General features: G+C 31.2%; 4 protein-coding genes across 7 annotated transcripts in view; 2 read left to right on the forward strand and 2 right to left on the reverse strand.

Moving 5' to 3' along the window:
• The window catches only part of LOC130902680 (uncharacterized), a 46561-nt gene extending 39949 nt beyond the window's left edge, over window positions 1-6612 (forward strand). For both annotated transcript variants that reach the window (XM_057814932.1, XM_057814933.1), the window contains exon 7: window positions 3875-6612. In XM_057814932.1, coding sequence (XP_057670915.1) covers window positions 3875-4180 — 306 coding nt within the window. In that variant the 3' untranslated portion in view covers window positions 4181-6612. The remainder of the gene's footprint in view (window positions 1-3874) is intronic.
• On the reverse strand, window positions 6471-14041 carry LOC130902681 (polycystin-2). Of its 3 annotated transcripts, XM_057814934.1 has the most exons (13): window positions 12130-12248; window positions 11944-12054; window positions 11653-11789; window positions 11445-11573; window positions 11071-11195; window positions 10414-10867; window positions 8998-9228; window positions 8838-8927; window positions 8502-8654; window positions 8231-8442; window positions 8035-8153; window positions 7783-7828; window positions 6471-6742 (listed from the first exon to the last, which is right to left on the reverse strand). In XM_057814934.1, exons 1-13 carry the CDS (start codon window positions 12239-12241, stop codon window positions 6625-6627), a joined length of 2037 nt encoding a protein of 678 aa, XP_057670917.1. In that variant the 5' UTR covers window positions 12242-12248; the 3' UTR covers window positions 6471-6624. The 3 variants fall into 3 exon arrangements, with proteins under 3 accessions (XP_057670917.1, XP_057670919.1, XP_057670918.1); XM_057814936.1 differs by lacking the exons at window positions 11944-12054; window positions 12130-12248 and adding an exon at window positions 13896-14041 and having other exon boundaries at window positions 11653-11779; XM_057814935.1 differs by lacking the exons at window positions 11944-12054; window positions 12130-12248 and adding an exon at window positions 13896-14041.
• Window positions 12557-13704, forward strand: LOC130902682 (uncharacterized). The gene is made up of 3 exons (XM_057814937.1): window positions 12557-12696; window positions 12784-13168; window positions 13358-13704. The coding sequence occupies exons 1-3, from the start codon at window positions 12681-12683 to the stop codon at window positions 13674-13676; spliced, it is 720 nt and encodes a 239-aa protein (XP_057670920.1). The 5' UTR covers window positions 12557-12680; the 3' UTR covers window positions 13677-13704.
• A 955-nt stretch (window positions 14042-14996) lies between the features above and the next one.
• On the reverse strand, window positions 14997-16234 carry LOC130902685 (NAD(P)H-hydrate epimerase). The gene is made up of 3 exons (XM_057814942.1): window positions 15857-16234; window positions 15386-15684; window positions 14997-15329 (listed from the first exon to the last, which is right to left on the reverse strand). Exons 1-3 carry the CDS (start codon window positions 16118-16120, stop codon window positions 15068-15070), a joined length of 825 nt encoding a protein of 274 aa, XP_057670925.1. The 5' UTR covers window positions 16121-16234; the 3' UTR covers window positions 14997-15067.
• Window positions 16235-16295: the final 61 nt, after the last annotated feature.

Raw genomic sequence — 16295 nt, forward strand, 5'->3', positions numbered from 1 at the left:
CACAAAAAAAAGTTTTTCATAAAAATTGAGGCTCATATAAAGCTCTACAAAAAAGGTTATATACATTTTTACGTAAACTCAATTTTTTAGCTGTAAATTCCTGAGTTTGTCCGCCCCCTCCAAAATTATAACAATTTTATCAAATATCTCCGAAAATATCGAATTTAGAAAAAAAAGTTTTTCATAAAAAATGAGGCTCATAAAAAGCTCTACAAAAAAGATTATATACATTTTTCACGTAAACTTAATTTTTTAGCTGTAAATTCCTGAGCTTGTTAGCCCCCTCCAAAATTATAACAATTTTATTAAATATCTCCGAAAATATCGATTTTAGAAAAAAAAGTTTTTCAGAAAAAATGAGGCTCATAAAAAGCTCTACAAAAAAGGTTATATACATTTTTCACGTAAACTTAATTTTTTAGCTGTAAATTCCTGAGCTTGTTAGCCCCCTCCAAAATTATAACAATTTTATTAAATATCTCCGAAAATATCGATTTTAGAAAAAAAAGTTTTTCAGAAAAAATGAGGCTCATAAAAAGCTCTACAAAAAAGGTTATATACTTTTTTTACGTAAATCAATTTTTTAGCTGTAAATTCCTGAGCTTGTCCAGTCCCCTCCAAAATTATAACAATTTTATTAAATATCTCCGAAAATATCGATTTTAGAAAAAAAAGTTTTTCTCGACAAATGAGGCTCATAAAAAGCTCTACAAAAAAGGTTATATACTTTTTTTACGTAAATCAATTTTTTAGCTGTAAATTCCTGAGTTTGTCCGCCCCCTCCAAAATTATAACAATTTTATCAAATATCTCCGAAAATATCGAATTTAGAAAAAAAAGTTTTTCAGAAAAAATGAGGCTCATAAAAAGCTCTACAAAAAAGGTTTCATACATTTTTACGTAAACTCAATTTTTTAGCTGTAAATTCCTGAGTTTGTCCGCCCCCTCCAAAATTATAACAATTTTATCAAATATCTCCGAAAATATCGAATTTAGAAAAAAAAGTTTTTCAGAAAAAATGAGGCTCATAAAAAGCTCTACAAAAAAGATTATATACTTTTTTTACGTAAACCTATTTGTTTGGCTGTTAAATTAAAATGTCTCTGCAGGACTCAGATTGACTAACCTAACCTAACCTCGAAGTGTACATTTTGGGTCATAACAGCCAAAATAATCAATTTTCTCAAAAAATGTACATAACCTTTTTTGTAGAACTTTTTATAACCTTCATTTTGTATTTGAAACTTTTTTTTCTAAAATCAATATTTTCGGAAATATTTAATAAAATTATTATAGTTTTAGAGGGGACTAAGAGCCAACCGTATTGACCAACATAACAGCCAAAGGATTGAGTTTACGTAAAAAATGTATATAAACATTTTTGTACATCTTTTTATAACCTTCATTTAGTATTTGAAACTTTTTTTTCTAAAATCAATATTTTCGAAAATATTTAGGGTCTGAAAAAAAACGATGATTTATAAATTACAAATTTTCATCCACCCCCTGTATTATACATCAATTTATAAAACGGATACATACGAATTACCAAACCGGATACGGTCGTGGGAAAATCGATTCAATTCCAATTAAGTGTTCTACCATAAATCCTTCAACAAATCGAGTAATTAAATAATTTTCGTTTAATTGTAAAAATCTAATACGAGATTTTATTTCACGTACAATACTCGTAATAGGAAGGTCGCTTCTAAAACCGGCAACACCGGTGTTACTAAGGGAAACTGTCGCTGCCATCCAATCGAGATTGAATTACGAGAAATATTAACCCTGTATATATAATTCACCTAATTTTCCATTAACGACGTTACGAAACGCGTTGCTTAATTTTTTTCTGTAATGAAATCACTTCAAATCGTAACGGTCGCTGCTTTACCGATCGAAAAAAAAAAATTTTAGAAAGTATCTATAATATTAAATATAATGCAAAGGAAGCAGCGATTCACTGAAGATAATGATCATTGTTACAAATAATTTTTTATTTTAATTATTATTGAATTACGTCGAGGATAATTATCAAAGTGATTGATATAGTGAGGCACGGTAGCAGTTACTTGATCACAGTTAATCGTGATCACGAAGTTATTTTTATTCTACGTTTGAGATTTTCCGAAAAATTAGTCACGTGATGTTATTTTATGTGTAATTTGAAACTGAAGTTCCACGAATTTGTGATTTTCATAATCGTTAAGTTGGTTTTACACGTACCCGAATTTTTGCCGCACGAATTAAAAACATAATAGATAAACGTATATCGACTTTTTGAGATTTTTGAAGTTTGTTTTATTTCATTATGGAAAAATTTCAATAATTTCGAAAAAAAAATGGCTGCTTGATGATTTTTCCGTTATTTCTGAAAATATTGGAGGAAAACAAATATCACGATTTTTAATAATATCGCCGTTCTAATTTGTAAAAATCATTTCCTACCGACTATTTTTATCGTTAAGCCAGTTTCACACTTACCGGAATTTTTGCCGCACGAATTAAAAACATAATAGATAAACGTATATCGACTTTTTGAGATTTTCGAAGTTTGTTTTATTTCATTATGGAAAAATTTAAATAATTTTGAAATAAAAATTGCCGCTTGATAAATTTTTTTGTTATTTCTGAAAAGTATGGAAAAAAAGCTTAATTTTGCGTTTTTAGTTACAAACATCATGTTTGTCAATAATCTCGCCGTTCTAATTTGTAAACATCGATCCCTACCGACTATTTTTATCGTTAAGCCAGTTTCACACTTACCGGATTTATTGCCGCACGGTAAAAATCGTATAAAAATTTATTTGAGTTTTCATGAATTAACGACTCTTATTATCACTAGGCTAGTTTTACACGTACCGGCATTTTTACCGCACGGTTTAAAATCGTACAATTGTGAAAACCTAACGGATACACTCAAATTTACTCTTTTTTGCAATCAACAAGCTATTTTCACACGTACCGGAATTTTCGCCGCACGGTAAAAATCGTATAAAAGACGAAAAACGCGCGATTCATTTACGTTTTCATGAATTAACGACTGTTATTATCACTAGGCTAGTTTTACACGTACCGGCATTTTTACCGCACGGTTTAAAATCGTACAATTGTGAAAACCTAACGGATACACTCAAATTTACTCTTTTTTGCAATCAACAAGCTATTTTCACACGTACCGGAATTTTCGCCGCACGGTAAAAATCGTATAAAAGACGAAAAACGCGCGATTCATTTACGTTTTCATGAATTAACGACTGTTATTATCACTAGGCTAGTTTTACACGTACCGGCATTTTTACCGCACGGTTTAAAATCGTACAATTGTGAAAACCTAACGGATACACTCAAATTTACTCTTTCTTTGCAATCAACAAGCTACTTTCACACGTACCGGAATATTTGCCGCACAAAATTGGAAATTTATTTTCTTTGCAAATGTACGCCGGCATTTTTTTTTTTCTAAAATACTCTCGTGTCTACCTGGTTTAAAATTCAAAAACGTCGCAATAACTCGTGTTCTGTCCATGTCGCGGACTCCATTAATCAATAAAATGGCGGAAATTGTTACTTCCGGTTTTTACCAAAAACAAAACGTTCAATTCATAAATCCAGTACAAAATTACCAACCGGAAGCCGTCCATTCTAATTATTGGTAAAACCGGAAGTACCTCGATAAATGGATTCGACGATTTCGAAAACGCTAAACTAACCTGTTTCATATCGAAGTTATAGCAGATTCGGAATTCGGTGGTTTTCAAAATTCAAAATATTCACTTGTGATTAAATCCGGTCTGTAAAATGGACGTTTTCAAAACGAAAACGTTATCGGGGAATTTTTTTTTCTTTTTTTTTAATAAAATGTCTCTTGCAGATTCCAGACTCAAATTTAGCAAAAGAAAGATCTCCGTCTCCATGGATTCTCTCTTCATATAACAGCGATCCGGATATAACTCTGGATCGGGAATTGGAAACTGCCTATCCAGATTCTTTGGATAGGAACGATAGTTTTCGTTGCCCCGCCGCCGGTCCGGACCCCCTTCGGAATGGGGGGGACGAGTTTTACGACAGCATCGACGTTAACGTGGCTTCCAGTATGTTCCATAACGGGGGGGAAGATATGGCCGAGTGCGATTCATTGGAAGGGCAGCTGCTGTCGGATTTTTTAGAAAAAAACTAATTTTTGCGTCGATTTTCATCATTTGCCTTTCGTTGCTGACGATTTTCTTCTGAGGGTATGTAAAATAATCGATAACATACAAATATCTCGAACGACCCTCGTAAATCATGTGAACATTCCATTTTTTTTTCCAAAATTATCACTAACGTTACAAAAAAATAATTTTTCCTAGCGATAAATCGATTTTATTCATATACAGCGGTGGATAGAAAATTTTATGTCACTTTTCGAACCGTCCTCGTATAATAGAATTAAATATTCACTCATAACGACAAAATTTGTATTTTTTTTTTTACGAAAAAAGTCTGTTTACTATTCACCGTCCTAATTCGGATAATTAATTTTGTTCTTAAGATGGTTACACGCGCACCGGTTTTTTTACCGGACGGTTTAAAATCGTGTCGGGATGAAACCGGTTGCGTTTTTTTAATGTTTCGCCGACGGGACTTGATGAATTGGTGCTCGTATATATCACGGAGGTGAATGAATGCGTCTTAGTGTTAATATATATATAGTTTATATATGCCTTATTGATACGAAATTGTACGAGATGTAATATGATATATTTTTAGGTGATAATTATTTATTTTTCGCAAAAATTTCGCTTTTTCTTCAATTTCAGGAGGTTTTGATTTTCGAAAATTCACTAAAAGTCGAAAAAAGTCAAAAAAAAAACAAAATCTTAGTCTTTTTCGATAAATTCGCATATTTTATTTAATTTTAATCACAAAATTTCTCTTACTTTCAATCTACTACCAATGTTATCATTAAGCTCGTTTTACACGTACCGGAATTATTGCCGCGCGGTATAAAATCGCATATAAATGCGGCGTTTTCAAATTTTTCGATCCTTGAAGTTACTATCCTTAGAAAATGTGAATATTTTAAGAATTTTACCGTGTTTTCACGATTTTAATCGTCGTTAAGCAAGTTTCACACGTATCGGAATTTTCGCCGCACCGTTTCAAATCTTATAAAGCTGAAAATATACTTTTGGACATTTTCTCTTCGGCTGAAAACACAATTTCAACATTTTTTGTAAACGATTATTGTTATCATTAAGCTCGTTTTACACGTACCGGAATTATTGCCGCACGGTATAAAATCGCATATAAATGCGGCGTTTTTAGGTTTTAAGATCTTTGGAGTTATTATCCTGGACGTTTTGGATGTTTAACTGTATTTTAACAATTTTAATCAACGTCAAGCTAGTTTCACACGTACCGGACAGTTATGAATCGTATTAAATTGAAAAAGAACATTTGAACATTGTCTCTTTGGTTTACTTGTCAATTTTGGACGAAACATTCAATTTCACTATTTTTTATATAATCTATTAATTATTGTTATCTTTAAGCTAGTCTCACACGTACCGGAATTATTGCCTTGCGGTTAAAACCGTATAATGGTGAAAATCGACTTTTTGGGGGTTTTTGAATAGTCAAACCGTTTAAAGAATTCAAATATTCTCCAACGATATTAATTAATTAATATTTTTAAAAAATTTTAATTTGTGTATGACTGTGATAAGTATTATGTATGAAGAAAAGTTTAAAAGGCAAAATATTTGGTTAAAAAAAAGCATAAACAACAATAGTACGTTTAACACAATTTTACAGACTATTATAATTTATATTTTATCCAATGAACATTGAATTAATGATCAATTTGGCAACATCTATTCAAAATTTTTCCAGGAACGTAAAGAATTCTTTTGAAAATAGTTTTTCGTAAAAACATTTTTTGTTTAAAATTTGGTCAATTTCAGCAGTTGATTTCAACACAAAAATATTCTCCCTCTAGTTGGGGTGGAACTCACGATGTCAAAATTTCATTAAAAACGATGCAGATTTGTGGAGGTGAAAACCTCGCAAACTAAATACTTTCAACTAACGTTTAATCAAATGGATGTTTTTGCTGTTACTATTTTTTTCAAAGATGATTGGACTATAATTTTTTTTAAATCGATGTATTTTCATCTGGTCTTTCGGTAGCTTTCATTTAATCAGTATTTCAACAATATTATGCAGTATTATTTTTTTTTTGTACGACATAATTGAAAAGATTTTCAAAAAATATGACGGACTTTATGGAAATACATTTTTTTAACCCTCAAAATTTTTGTGATATGTATCGAAATGCTCATCACGCAAATATTATTATTCGTATTTTACTATAAATGATGTTCCATTATTTGGGACAACCTGTACATATATATATCTCACTATATTATTCTAGATATTATCATTGCAATTTACCACTATTATATTTTATTAAATAAAAGAGCAGATTTATAAAATACTTACTTTGTACTATTTAATTAGAAAATATTTCTCGACTGAAACGTTTTATGAATCTGTTGATTTGTACATAAATTTTCTTCCGTTTGTATTATAAAAATCACGTATTATAAATAAAATGTTACATTTTCATTTGATTTTTTTTTATCGAATTTCCTCCCTCGTAACATTTTCCATTCCTTCCAATTTTTGTAGCAGCGTCTTGACTTGTTCAACCAATTTTTGAATCACGACTTCGATCTCTTGTAATTGCTTCTGTTGCCTGGAATAGCAAAATGGCAACTTTAATATGAAATTTTTCAAAACTTTTGATTAATTTTCATAATTTAACAACAGATTATCTTATTTTTAACACGAAATTTCAGCACTACACATCATTTGACAACACTTTAATATTTTGGTTAGATTCTTCTTTTTCCTATAACCTCTACCTATACAATTATACAGTTACTATTCTGTGGTTACACACTATTGTATTTGTTAATGAAAGAACATCGAAATTAACAAATTAATGGGTAGAGAACTTTTTAGACATACATACATAAATTTGAAATACTATAATATGAATATTGAATCGTTATTTATTAAAAAAACTTCCCATATTAGTATGAAATAAATCGATACATAAAATTGATGTGCCTATAAAATAAGTCATGCTTTTAACAACGTTGCCAGACTTCAAAAATAGCATGTAGATTAGGATAATTTATAAAACTCCAATTGAAACTTGAGCATACAAGTGTGATATGAAAAAATTTTTTAATTATCGAAAATGAAATAGAAAATTTTAATTAATTAATAAAATTATTACTGGTTTGTACTATTAAATCAGTTCCAAATACGTAAAAAATTCATTAACAGATTTTCTTATTTGACAACACATGTTTTGGTTGGATTCTTCTTTTTCCTATAACTTATACTTTTCCTATACAACTATACAGTGAAAGTTCTGTGTTTGCAATTGGATTTGTTAATAAAAAAACGCGAAAATTAATGAATTAATTTTTAATAGGGAATTTAGAATACTCTAATGAATGTAGGAACGTTATTCATTATGTATGTATGTATGAAATAAATTGATGAACGTATAAAGTAAAAGTCACACTTTAAACAACGTTGCCAGACTTCAAAAATAGTATGTAGATGAGGATAATTTACAAATAACGTCAAATTTAACTATAAAAGTTTGATATATGAAATTTTTTTAATTGTCGAAAATAAAATATAAAACGTTAATAATAATTAACGGAATTTGCATTATTAAATGAGTTTTAAAAACAAATTATATATTTCGAATCTTACCTGATAAAATCAGTCACTTTGACGTTTCCTTCGTCGCCATCTTGTTCTGAAAATTGATTAATGACAGTTACCGTGTACGAATTTGCCGCTAGGGGCGCTGGTGTTGAATGAAATTTCCGAAATGTCGTGTCAAATGTCACGTTTAAGTTAATTTACGCCAATCGATAATCATAAAAAGATTAACTCGACAACATCGGAAATATTTCACACCGTTTCATTGGGGAAAGTGTACAGGGGGCGATAAAAACTTACTCAGAATCAAAGTTAATTCTTCGAGTAATTTATCGGAATCTTTGATGCGTAATTCCGACCAAGGATCAATGTTATATCTAGCAAAAAACATTTCTATTTCGAGATCGTTGAAACCACACCTAAAAAGTGGTAGAAAAACATGAAATAGAATACAAAAAATACGAGATAGAAGTGGATGGAGTAAAAATCAACGTACTTTTTCAAAACCTCTCGTATTTCTCGGATCGTAGCGTTTATTTCGGCTTTTTCCTCGTAATGTTTCGGTATAAATCGGCCCAAACCGATTTTTCTCAAAAACTTTCCGAATTTTTTCGTTATATATTCGGTCATTTGCATCTCGTTCGGAGCTATGGCTATCTCCGTTTTCACGTCGGCGTACGTGTCGTTTATAATAGCCAAAAACATGTTCTACACAAATATATTAAAATGAAAGTTAATTTATTTCGACACGCTGTATAGAAACTCACCAATAGGACGAAAAAAACTAGAAATATATAAGAAATGAAATACATCGGGGCTAGAATTCGATTGGCATCCGAAATTTGTTCGTAATTGAAATCGCCCAAGACGGCGCGCAGCAACGTCAACATCGAAATTCCAAAAGTACTGAAATTTTCCACCTGCAATAACGTGGACATATGAGAAACAAGTTGATTCGGGAGTTCTCCCGTTAACGGTAAATATGGCAACATTGTTTCCATCAAACTACACGGAATAATGAGGATGTGAACACGAAACACAAACATTTGACATTTGGCGCTAACATTCAAATCTAATAAGACGTTTTGGATAATTATTTTTACCTGATTTCCAAATAACAAATAACCGAGTTCGGAATAAGCGAAAAATACTATAAAAAACATCATCGAAAATCCCAAAATATCCAAAGCACACTAAAAAACGAAAATATACGAGGATCAAATTGTAATTAAATTTTTTTTATTTTTTTTGAGGTTAACTTACCTTATTTAAAGTATTATTCAATTGTCCCATGGTTCTGTTAAAGTTTAAAAATTTGAACGCTTTAAGATAAATCAAGTATAGAGCAACAGCTATAACGTTGTTTCGTCGAATGTACAATTGGGAGACGTATTCCAAGTTGCCGTATTCCTTTGGGTTTTTTTTTATTTTCTTTATGGCAGGTGGAACCTCTAGCATGATAAATAGAGACATTATCAAACCGGTCACCAATAACTGAAAATGCGATCTATTAAAGGACAACTTGAAAAAACGCGCTTGTGTCTATCAAAAGACAACGCGAAAAACAGGCTTCATTGAAATAAGCGACAACGCGAAAAACGCGCCTGTGTGTATCAAACCTATATATCAAAAGACAACGCCAAAAACTAGCTTTATAACAATAAACGACAACGCGAAAAACAGGCTTGTGTGTATCAAAAGACAACACGAAAAACAGGCTTCATTGAAATAAGCGACAACGCGAAAAACGCGCTTGTGTATATCAAGCCTATATATCAAAAGACAACGCCAAAAACTAGCTTTATAACAATAAACGACAACGCGAAAAACAGGCTTGTGTGTATCAAAAGACAACGCGAAAAACAGGCTTCATTGAAATAAGCGACAACGCGAAAAACGCGCTTGTGTATATCAAGCCTATATATCAAAAGACAACGCCAAAAACTAGCTTTATAACAATAAACGACAACGCGAAAAACAGGCTTGTGTGTATCAAAAGACAACGCGAAAAACAGGCTTCATTGAAATAAGCAACAACGCGAAAAACACGCCTGTGTGTCAAAAGACAACGTCAAAAACTAGCTTTATAACAATAAACGACAACGCGAAAACTAGCTTTATAGCAACAAACGACAACGTGAAAAACTAGCTTTATAACAATAAAATACAACGCGAAAAACAGGCTTGTGTATATAAAAAGACAACGCGAAAAACTAGCTTAATAACAATAAACGACAACGCGAAAAACTAGCTTCATAACAAATAAACGACAACGCGAGAAACATGCTTGTGTCTATCAGAAGACAACGCGAAAAACTAGCTTTATGACAATCAACGACAACGCAAAAAACTTGCTTGATAACAATCAACGACAACGCGAGAAACTAGCTTTATAACAATAAACGACAACGCGAGAAACAGGCTTGTGTCTATCAAAAGACAACGCGAAAAACTAGCTTTATAACAATAAAATACAACGCGAAAAACAGGCTTCATTGAAATAAACGACAACGCGAAAAACGCGCTTGTTTATAATAAACGAACGAACGAAAACCGGATTTATTCAACAAACCACAGATATGAATAGAAATGACGTTAACTATAGAATACGTTGCTATTTCTATGGTAAGAAAGAATCGATTATATAAACTTTGATAAACGAATATTATGATTACTTACCGCTATAATGGATAAATCTATATAATTCCAAAATCTACGGAAATACCTCAATCCAAAATACATAATTTCGCGTATTTCTTCCAAAATGTAATACAACATAAAGGCGTAACAGCAAACTTCGCATACCAAACCGACCCAATCCCAAGTCGAATGAAACCTCAATAATTTGACAGCTTGTATATCAGCCGAAGGTATCACACCGCCGGCGGTCGGGTATTCGAAAATCAGTTTAACGGTGCCGAAAACATTTAGGTTGCCATTATAAACGCTGAGATCGACGAATATCGCCCTCGTACCTCTCGTTACCCACAAATTTTCTTTCAACATTTGAATCTCCGTTTGAGTCTCCTCTTTGTTGGGTATGAAATCTAAGTAGTAGCCTCCGCCGCCGTAAGTTGATACTTTAGCCCGGTAAGGCAAATTTTTAGTTATTCCCGCAGAACTGTACATCCAACTAAAAAAATTCACGGTCAATAATACCCAATCGAGGATTCATCTCGAAAAATAATCGATTGCAATCGATTCTCAATCTCAATCATTTCAATCGTTGTAACTGTTCACTAAACGATTTCTTGATCGGAACATAGACAAATAATTTATCTGGAGTACGCGGAAATATTACAACAGAAATGATTAATTTAATCGCTATATACTTACGCCGTTCCATTACGAGGACCAAACTCTTCCTTATCCTCAGAAGCCTCCGAATACCCTCCGTAACAAGTTAGAAAAAATTTACGAAAATATTCGTGGATAATACAAGAATCGTTTCGAACTTTTAGCTGGAAATTTGAAAAAAAAATGGGTCAAATAAAGACGTTTTTGGATTTAGAATTATATTTTATGGGTAATCCTAACCTAAAAATCGGTTTCAATCGAAATATCGATAATACAGGTATCTACGTCCAAATCCGCCATATTGGGGATTAAAATTTGAGCGGATTAACTTACATAACCTCAAATATCTTAAATATTTTAAACAATAGGTAAATTCTGACCCGTTATCCGGAAAATAATTGTCTCTAAATTACCTGCCTCATTCTTGGCACGCCCAGTACTCTATTTTCTTGGAGTATATTCATTCTATTCTTGTGCTTTTCATCTACAATCGCATACGTCGATTCCCAAAAAATGCTATCGATCATATGATTTTCGACGTACTATAAATACGTCACAAAATTATATTTTTTAACACCAGATGTTTTATGAATCGCCTAAACTATTTACAGATATACTTACGGACCAAAAATCCGCTGCTGTTTTTATTTGTTCGAATTTTTTTCCAACTTCATTTACAGCAGTAAATTCTTGTTCCAAAAATTGCCGTTTCAAACCCCTCGTCAAATAATAATCCGAAGTATTGACGCTAAAAACATCTGAAATAATCCAGATTCAATCGACGGCAACACGAAAAACTGACTTATTAAAAAACCACAGATCTAACACTATGCGCTGTAATTCTATGATTCCATGACCGTACTAGTACGATCACTTCAAGTGTACAGGGTAGATTATTAAATAGTGACTTACAAATTGAAGCAAATAGGGCAAAAAAAGCGTAAATAACAAATTCAATTAAAGTTTTCTTCAGTACTTCCTCTCTTCCGATTTCTTCCGCGATAGATCTTGTGATCCAAACAGCTAAAAACCGCAAACCGTGTCATTTCACAATTGGTATATAGTATTCACGTGATATGGGTGAATAAACCAACTTACAATTTTTATTTCGGTGCTTTTTGGTTACCTTGGTACTTTTTTCGACAAAAACCTCGTCAATATTAGAAATATTATCTGCATTTTGATCATTTACATATCTTAGATCTGACATTTTTCGATTATTATAATATTTGTCAAAAAAACCATGACTACCGATCGAGAAAAATCACGTTAACAATATTTAAATTCTATTCATTATATAATAGACAGAAATAAACAAAAAGTTTTTAGTTTATTACTAAAATAATTATTATTAAGTATTAACCTTTTGAAATATCAATATGCACGCCTCTGTTTACGAACAAGGGGTCGTTAAACTTCTACACGAGAAGATTGCGTGACGTATTTTATATAAAAAAGAAGAATTGTATAGCAACTATTGTCGTTTGACATATGGCCTTGAATTATGATTAATTCATCTAAATATTCTAGTGATAAAAAAATCCAATGAAATACTTCAAGTGATAAACTTCAAAATTTTCGTATTTTCAACGTCAATTTTATACACCTCGTAAAATTTCCTCGCTATATAGCTTGAATAATGTGAAGATATGAATTGTAGAGCAGGTAAATTTATATTAAATAATCCATTTGATATTTCTCCAATTTATATAGAAAAATGAATAATTTATTAACGTGATTGTTTTATTTAAGAAAAATTTGTTAACTGTGGGGCGAAACGTTGTAAAGGTGCGTACGGTAATTTTTCATCGAGTCAAAATAATTTGGACGATTATTTACAACTAAACGTACCGAAGAAAAATCGATCGCCCAACGCGAGTACGAACGATTTGGACGATTATACGAATCAAAAATATCAAACGAGCACATTCAAAACCACCCGACGTACCTCCCAAAACGGTACTGAAGACCAACAACAAAATTTTGTTGCCCAAAATCGTGGGACAGATCAAATCAAAAACGTTTTTATGGTTAATCAGAACCTAAAAATGACCGAATCCGCCATTTTGTCTACGTTACGTTCTGTAAGAGCTCCCATCGTCAATTATCAAGAAACTCGCGGAGTTTCTAGAAATGAGTAAGTACTTGAAATGTTAATACGTGTGTAAATTTCGTAGTTCCCTCGTAATATTCAATTTGAACTGTCACAACTTTAGGGTGGGGTTTTTAAATTGTAAAATGACGAACCGTTTCTAGTTTACGTAATTCAATAATTGAAAATTAATTTTAAAATATTGTTTGATTTTAGAATTAAATTCTTTTTTAGGCAAATATCGTTTATAAATCTAATCACTTCACTTTGTACGCATGCGTATACCGCGGCCATTACCATTCTAGTGATGTTATGGAACTTGGCTCCGTTATTAGATGGTTTCGTTTATTTCGCTCGATTCACCGTAGACAAACTTATCGATATTTTCGAAACAGACGATCCCAAAGAAAAAATAATAAAAACGGCTGTGTTTGCGGGAGAAATAATCATTATACTATTTTTGATATTTCTAATAATCGGACTTATATTTATGCCGGTTTATGTACTCACGGCTAGAATTATAAGTAAGATTTGGGGTATGATAGGCTGGTAGATATATATAAAATATATTCTGTGAGATTTTTACGTGTCTTATTTCTAATTTTATGAACATTTATCGTATAAATCAAAAGTATTTGGCCTAGACGATGAACAGAACTACGTTTGAGTGATTTGATAGATTGAATTTTCAATTTTATTCAACAGTAACGAGTAAATTACGTAAGTTACGTAAATTAGTGGGAAATGGCAATCTTAATAATTACAAACTCACCATAAGCCTTGGGATATATACAAACAATAACACCTCGTAACACTTCTTAACTAAATACCATTACACTACCTCAACTTCAACACTTCGTCACTAAATAACGTTCTTTTTAACAACCATTTTATTATCTTTAAAGAACAGAGGCTCGAATCATTTACAAACTCATATATATATCGTTAATTTCACGGAAAAAACACATACACGTACATTGTTATTGTTTTTTACCGCCAAACCGAATTGCACATTAAGTGTACACTTCAAAATGTACTAGTTAGGCATATATTCGCGAGTCTATATTTAATGTTCAAAAATATTCGTCCTACACGGTATGCAACCAAAATAGCATTGCAGTATATTGAAATTGAAAATAAACAATCATCAAAATGTTTTATTTTCTATAAAACAGCTCAAATGAAATCACAAGAGTTTGTTTTAAGACGTTAATATTAATTATTATTTTGCTCAAAAAACTTTAGGTCATTTCCTAATGATGCCATAACCAGACAAATATTGCGTTATTTATATTAAAGTTATATTAGTATCGATGTTCTATTAAAATTCTTTTAATCGAAATATTCATTTTGATTAAAAAATCTCTCTAAACAATTAAATTTTTATATAAAATTGAAATAACTTAGTTACAAATCACAATGACGTTATGAAGTTACATGTTAAAACGATTTTATACGACTTCGAACGATTCAATATTTCCTAAGCTTAACGATTTCAAAAGAATCGAAATGTTTAATAATTCGATTATAGCTTTCGATTCTTTATTCCTTTTAATAATTGAAATGCATAAATTTGAATCCATTTTTATATAATCGAATTTAAGAAAATGAATCGAAAGTCATCAATGTTTGATTTTCTTTTTGTTGGGGGAAACAGGAGTAGTTATAGGATTATTTTAGATTTTTGAACAATAATCGATAACAATTTTAGTTGGTTTAGAAGAATCAGAAATTTCTTTTAAAGAAAAAAAAATGATTTATTTTGTTGGGGGAAACAGTAGTAGCAATGGGATGTTTTCCAAATATTACGTTGGTAACTATGGAAAACGAATATTACAGGGGAACCCTGAAAGTTTTGAAATAAAACAAATAATTTTCAACAATATTTAATTGAGTCAAAAAATAACGTTTACATCTTATTTAATACAAAAAAACAATTTTCTATCAGTTTTTTGTACATTTCACTTCAGAATCTTTACAAGTTTCGGTAAGAAGTACACAACATTCTGTACCAGGATATTTAGGTAATTGTAGATTATATTTTTCCTCCAGCTTAGGAGGTACGAATCTACCACCTAAATAATGATATTTCCCTTTAAAATGCTCTGCACACTTTTTTGGAGCAGTAAGAGAAATCAACATATCTGGTTTGATGCCCCCTTCCGGCGGACCACTTTCTACATCCCATCCACTTGGTATATCAATGCTGAAACAAAATAAAATCGACATATAACACCCTACGACACCTCGGAGACTAAATACCTCGCTATCGGTACTGTAGTCTGCTTCAAATAATCCATTATTGGTATGAAATCATTCCTAACCGGGGGTTTAAAACTAAAACCAAAAAGAGCGTCGACGACGAGACCGAATTCAGTAGATTTTTCAGATAAATTTTGAATCACCGGTATATTCATCAAAGTACATTGTTTGGTTAAATTATTATAAAGTTTGTTATCGGATCTTTTAGGGTAATACACGATCGGTTTGTAATCGAAAAGCTTCAAATGTCTAGCACAAACTAGACCGTCTCCTCCATTGTTACCAGGACCACAACACACCTTCAAATATAGAACAATAAATACTATTATTGCCCAAATTTGATTCAATAGAAATTATGTCAAATGACCTGTCAATAGATCTAATGACGAAGGTTTTACGTTTCGATTTTATAATTATAGGAAAAAAATATGTAAGTAGAAAATTTGATTTATATGAAATGTTAATACGTACCAATATAGATTTATTATTGATAGCCGAGTGTGGGTAAGTTTTAGCAATAGCTACAGCACAACTTAAACCTGCCAATTCCATTAATTGGTCAACAGAAAAAGAATATTCATCGAAAAGTTCCATATCTATTGACTGAGCTTCTTTTTGTCCGATTAATTTCACCATTTTGTAAGTTCCAACACTGAACGTTCTTTTTATTATTCTCGGAACTAACAACAAGTTTATTTTTTTCATAAATTTCAAATTGATTTTAAATAAAAACATATAAGTATAAATATATCGGTGAAGTATGTCAGTAGGTTGTCATTTTGTTTAAACGTCAACGTCAAATTATTTCAGATAATTTAGTTCTATGGTTTCTTTTGATTATCACTAAATTAACGTTAAATATTATAATTATTTAAAATGTTTGTTAAATAAATTATATTATAACAACTTC

Source organism: Diorhabda carinulata, chromosome X, assembly GCF_026250575.1.
Source record: "Diorhabda carinulata isolate Delta chromosome X, icDioCari1.1, whole genome shotgun sequence".
Taxonomy (NCBI): Eukaryota; Metazoa; Arthropoda; class Insecta; order Coleoptera; family Chrysomelidae; genus Diorhabda; species Diorhabda carinulata.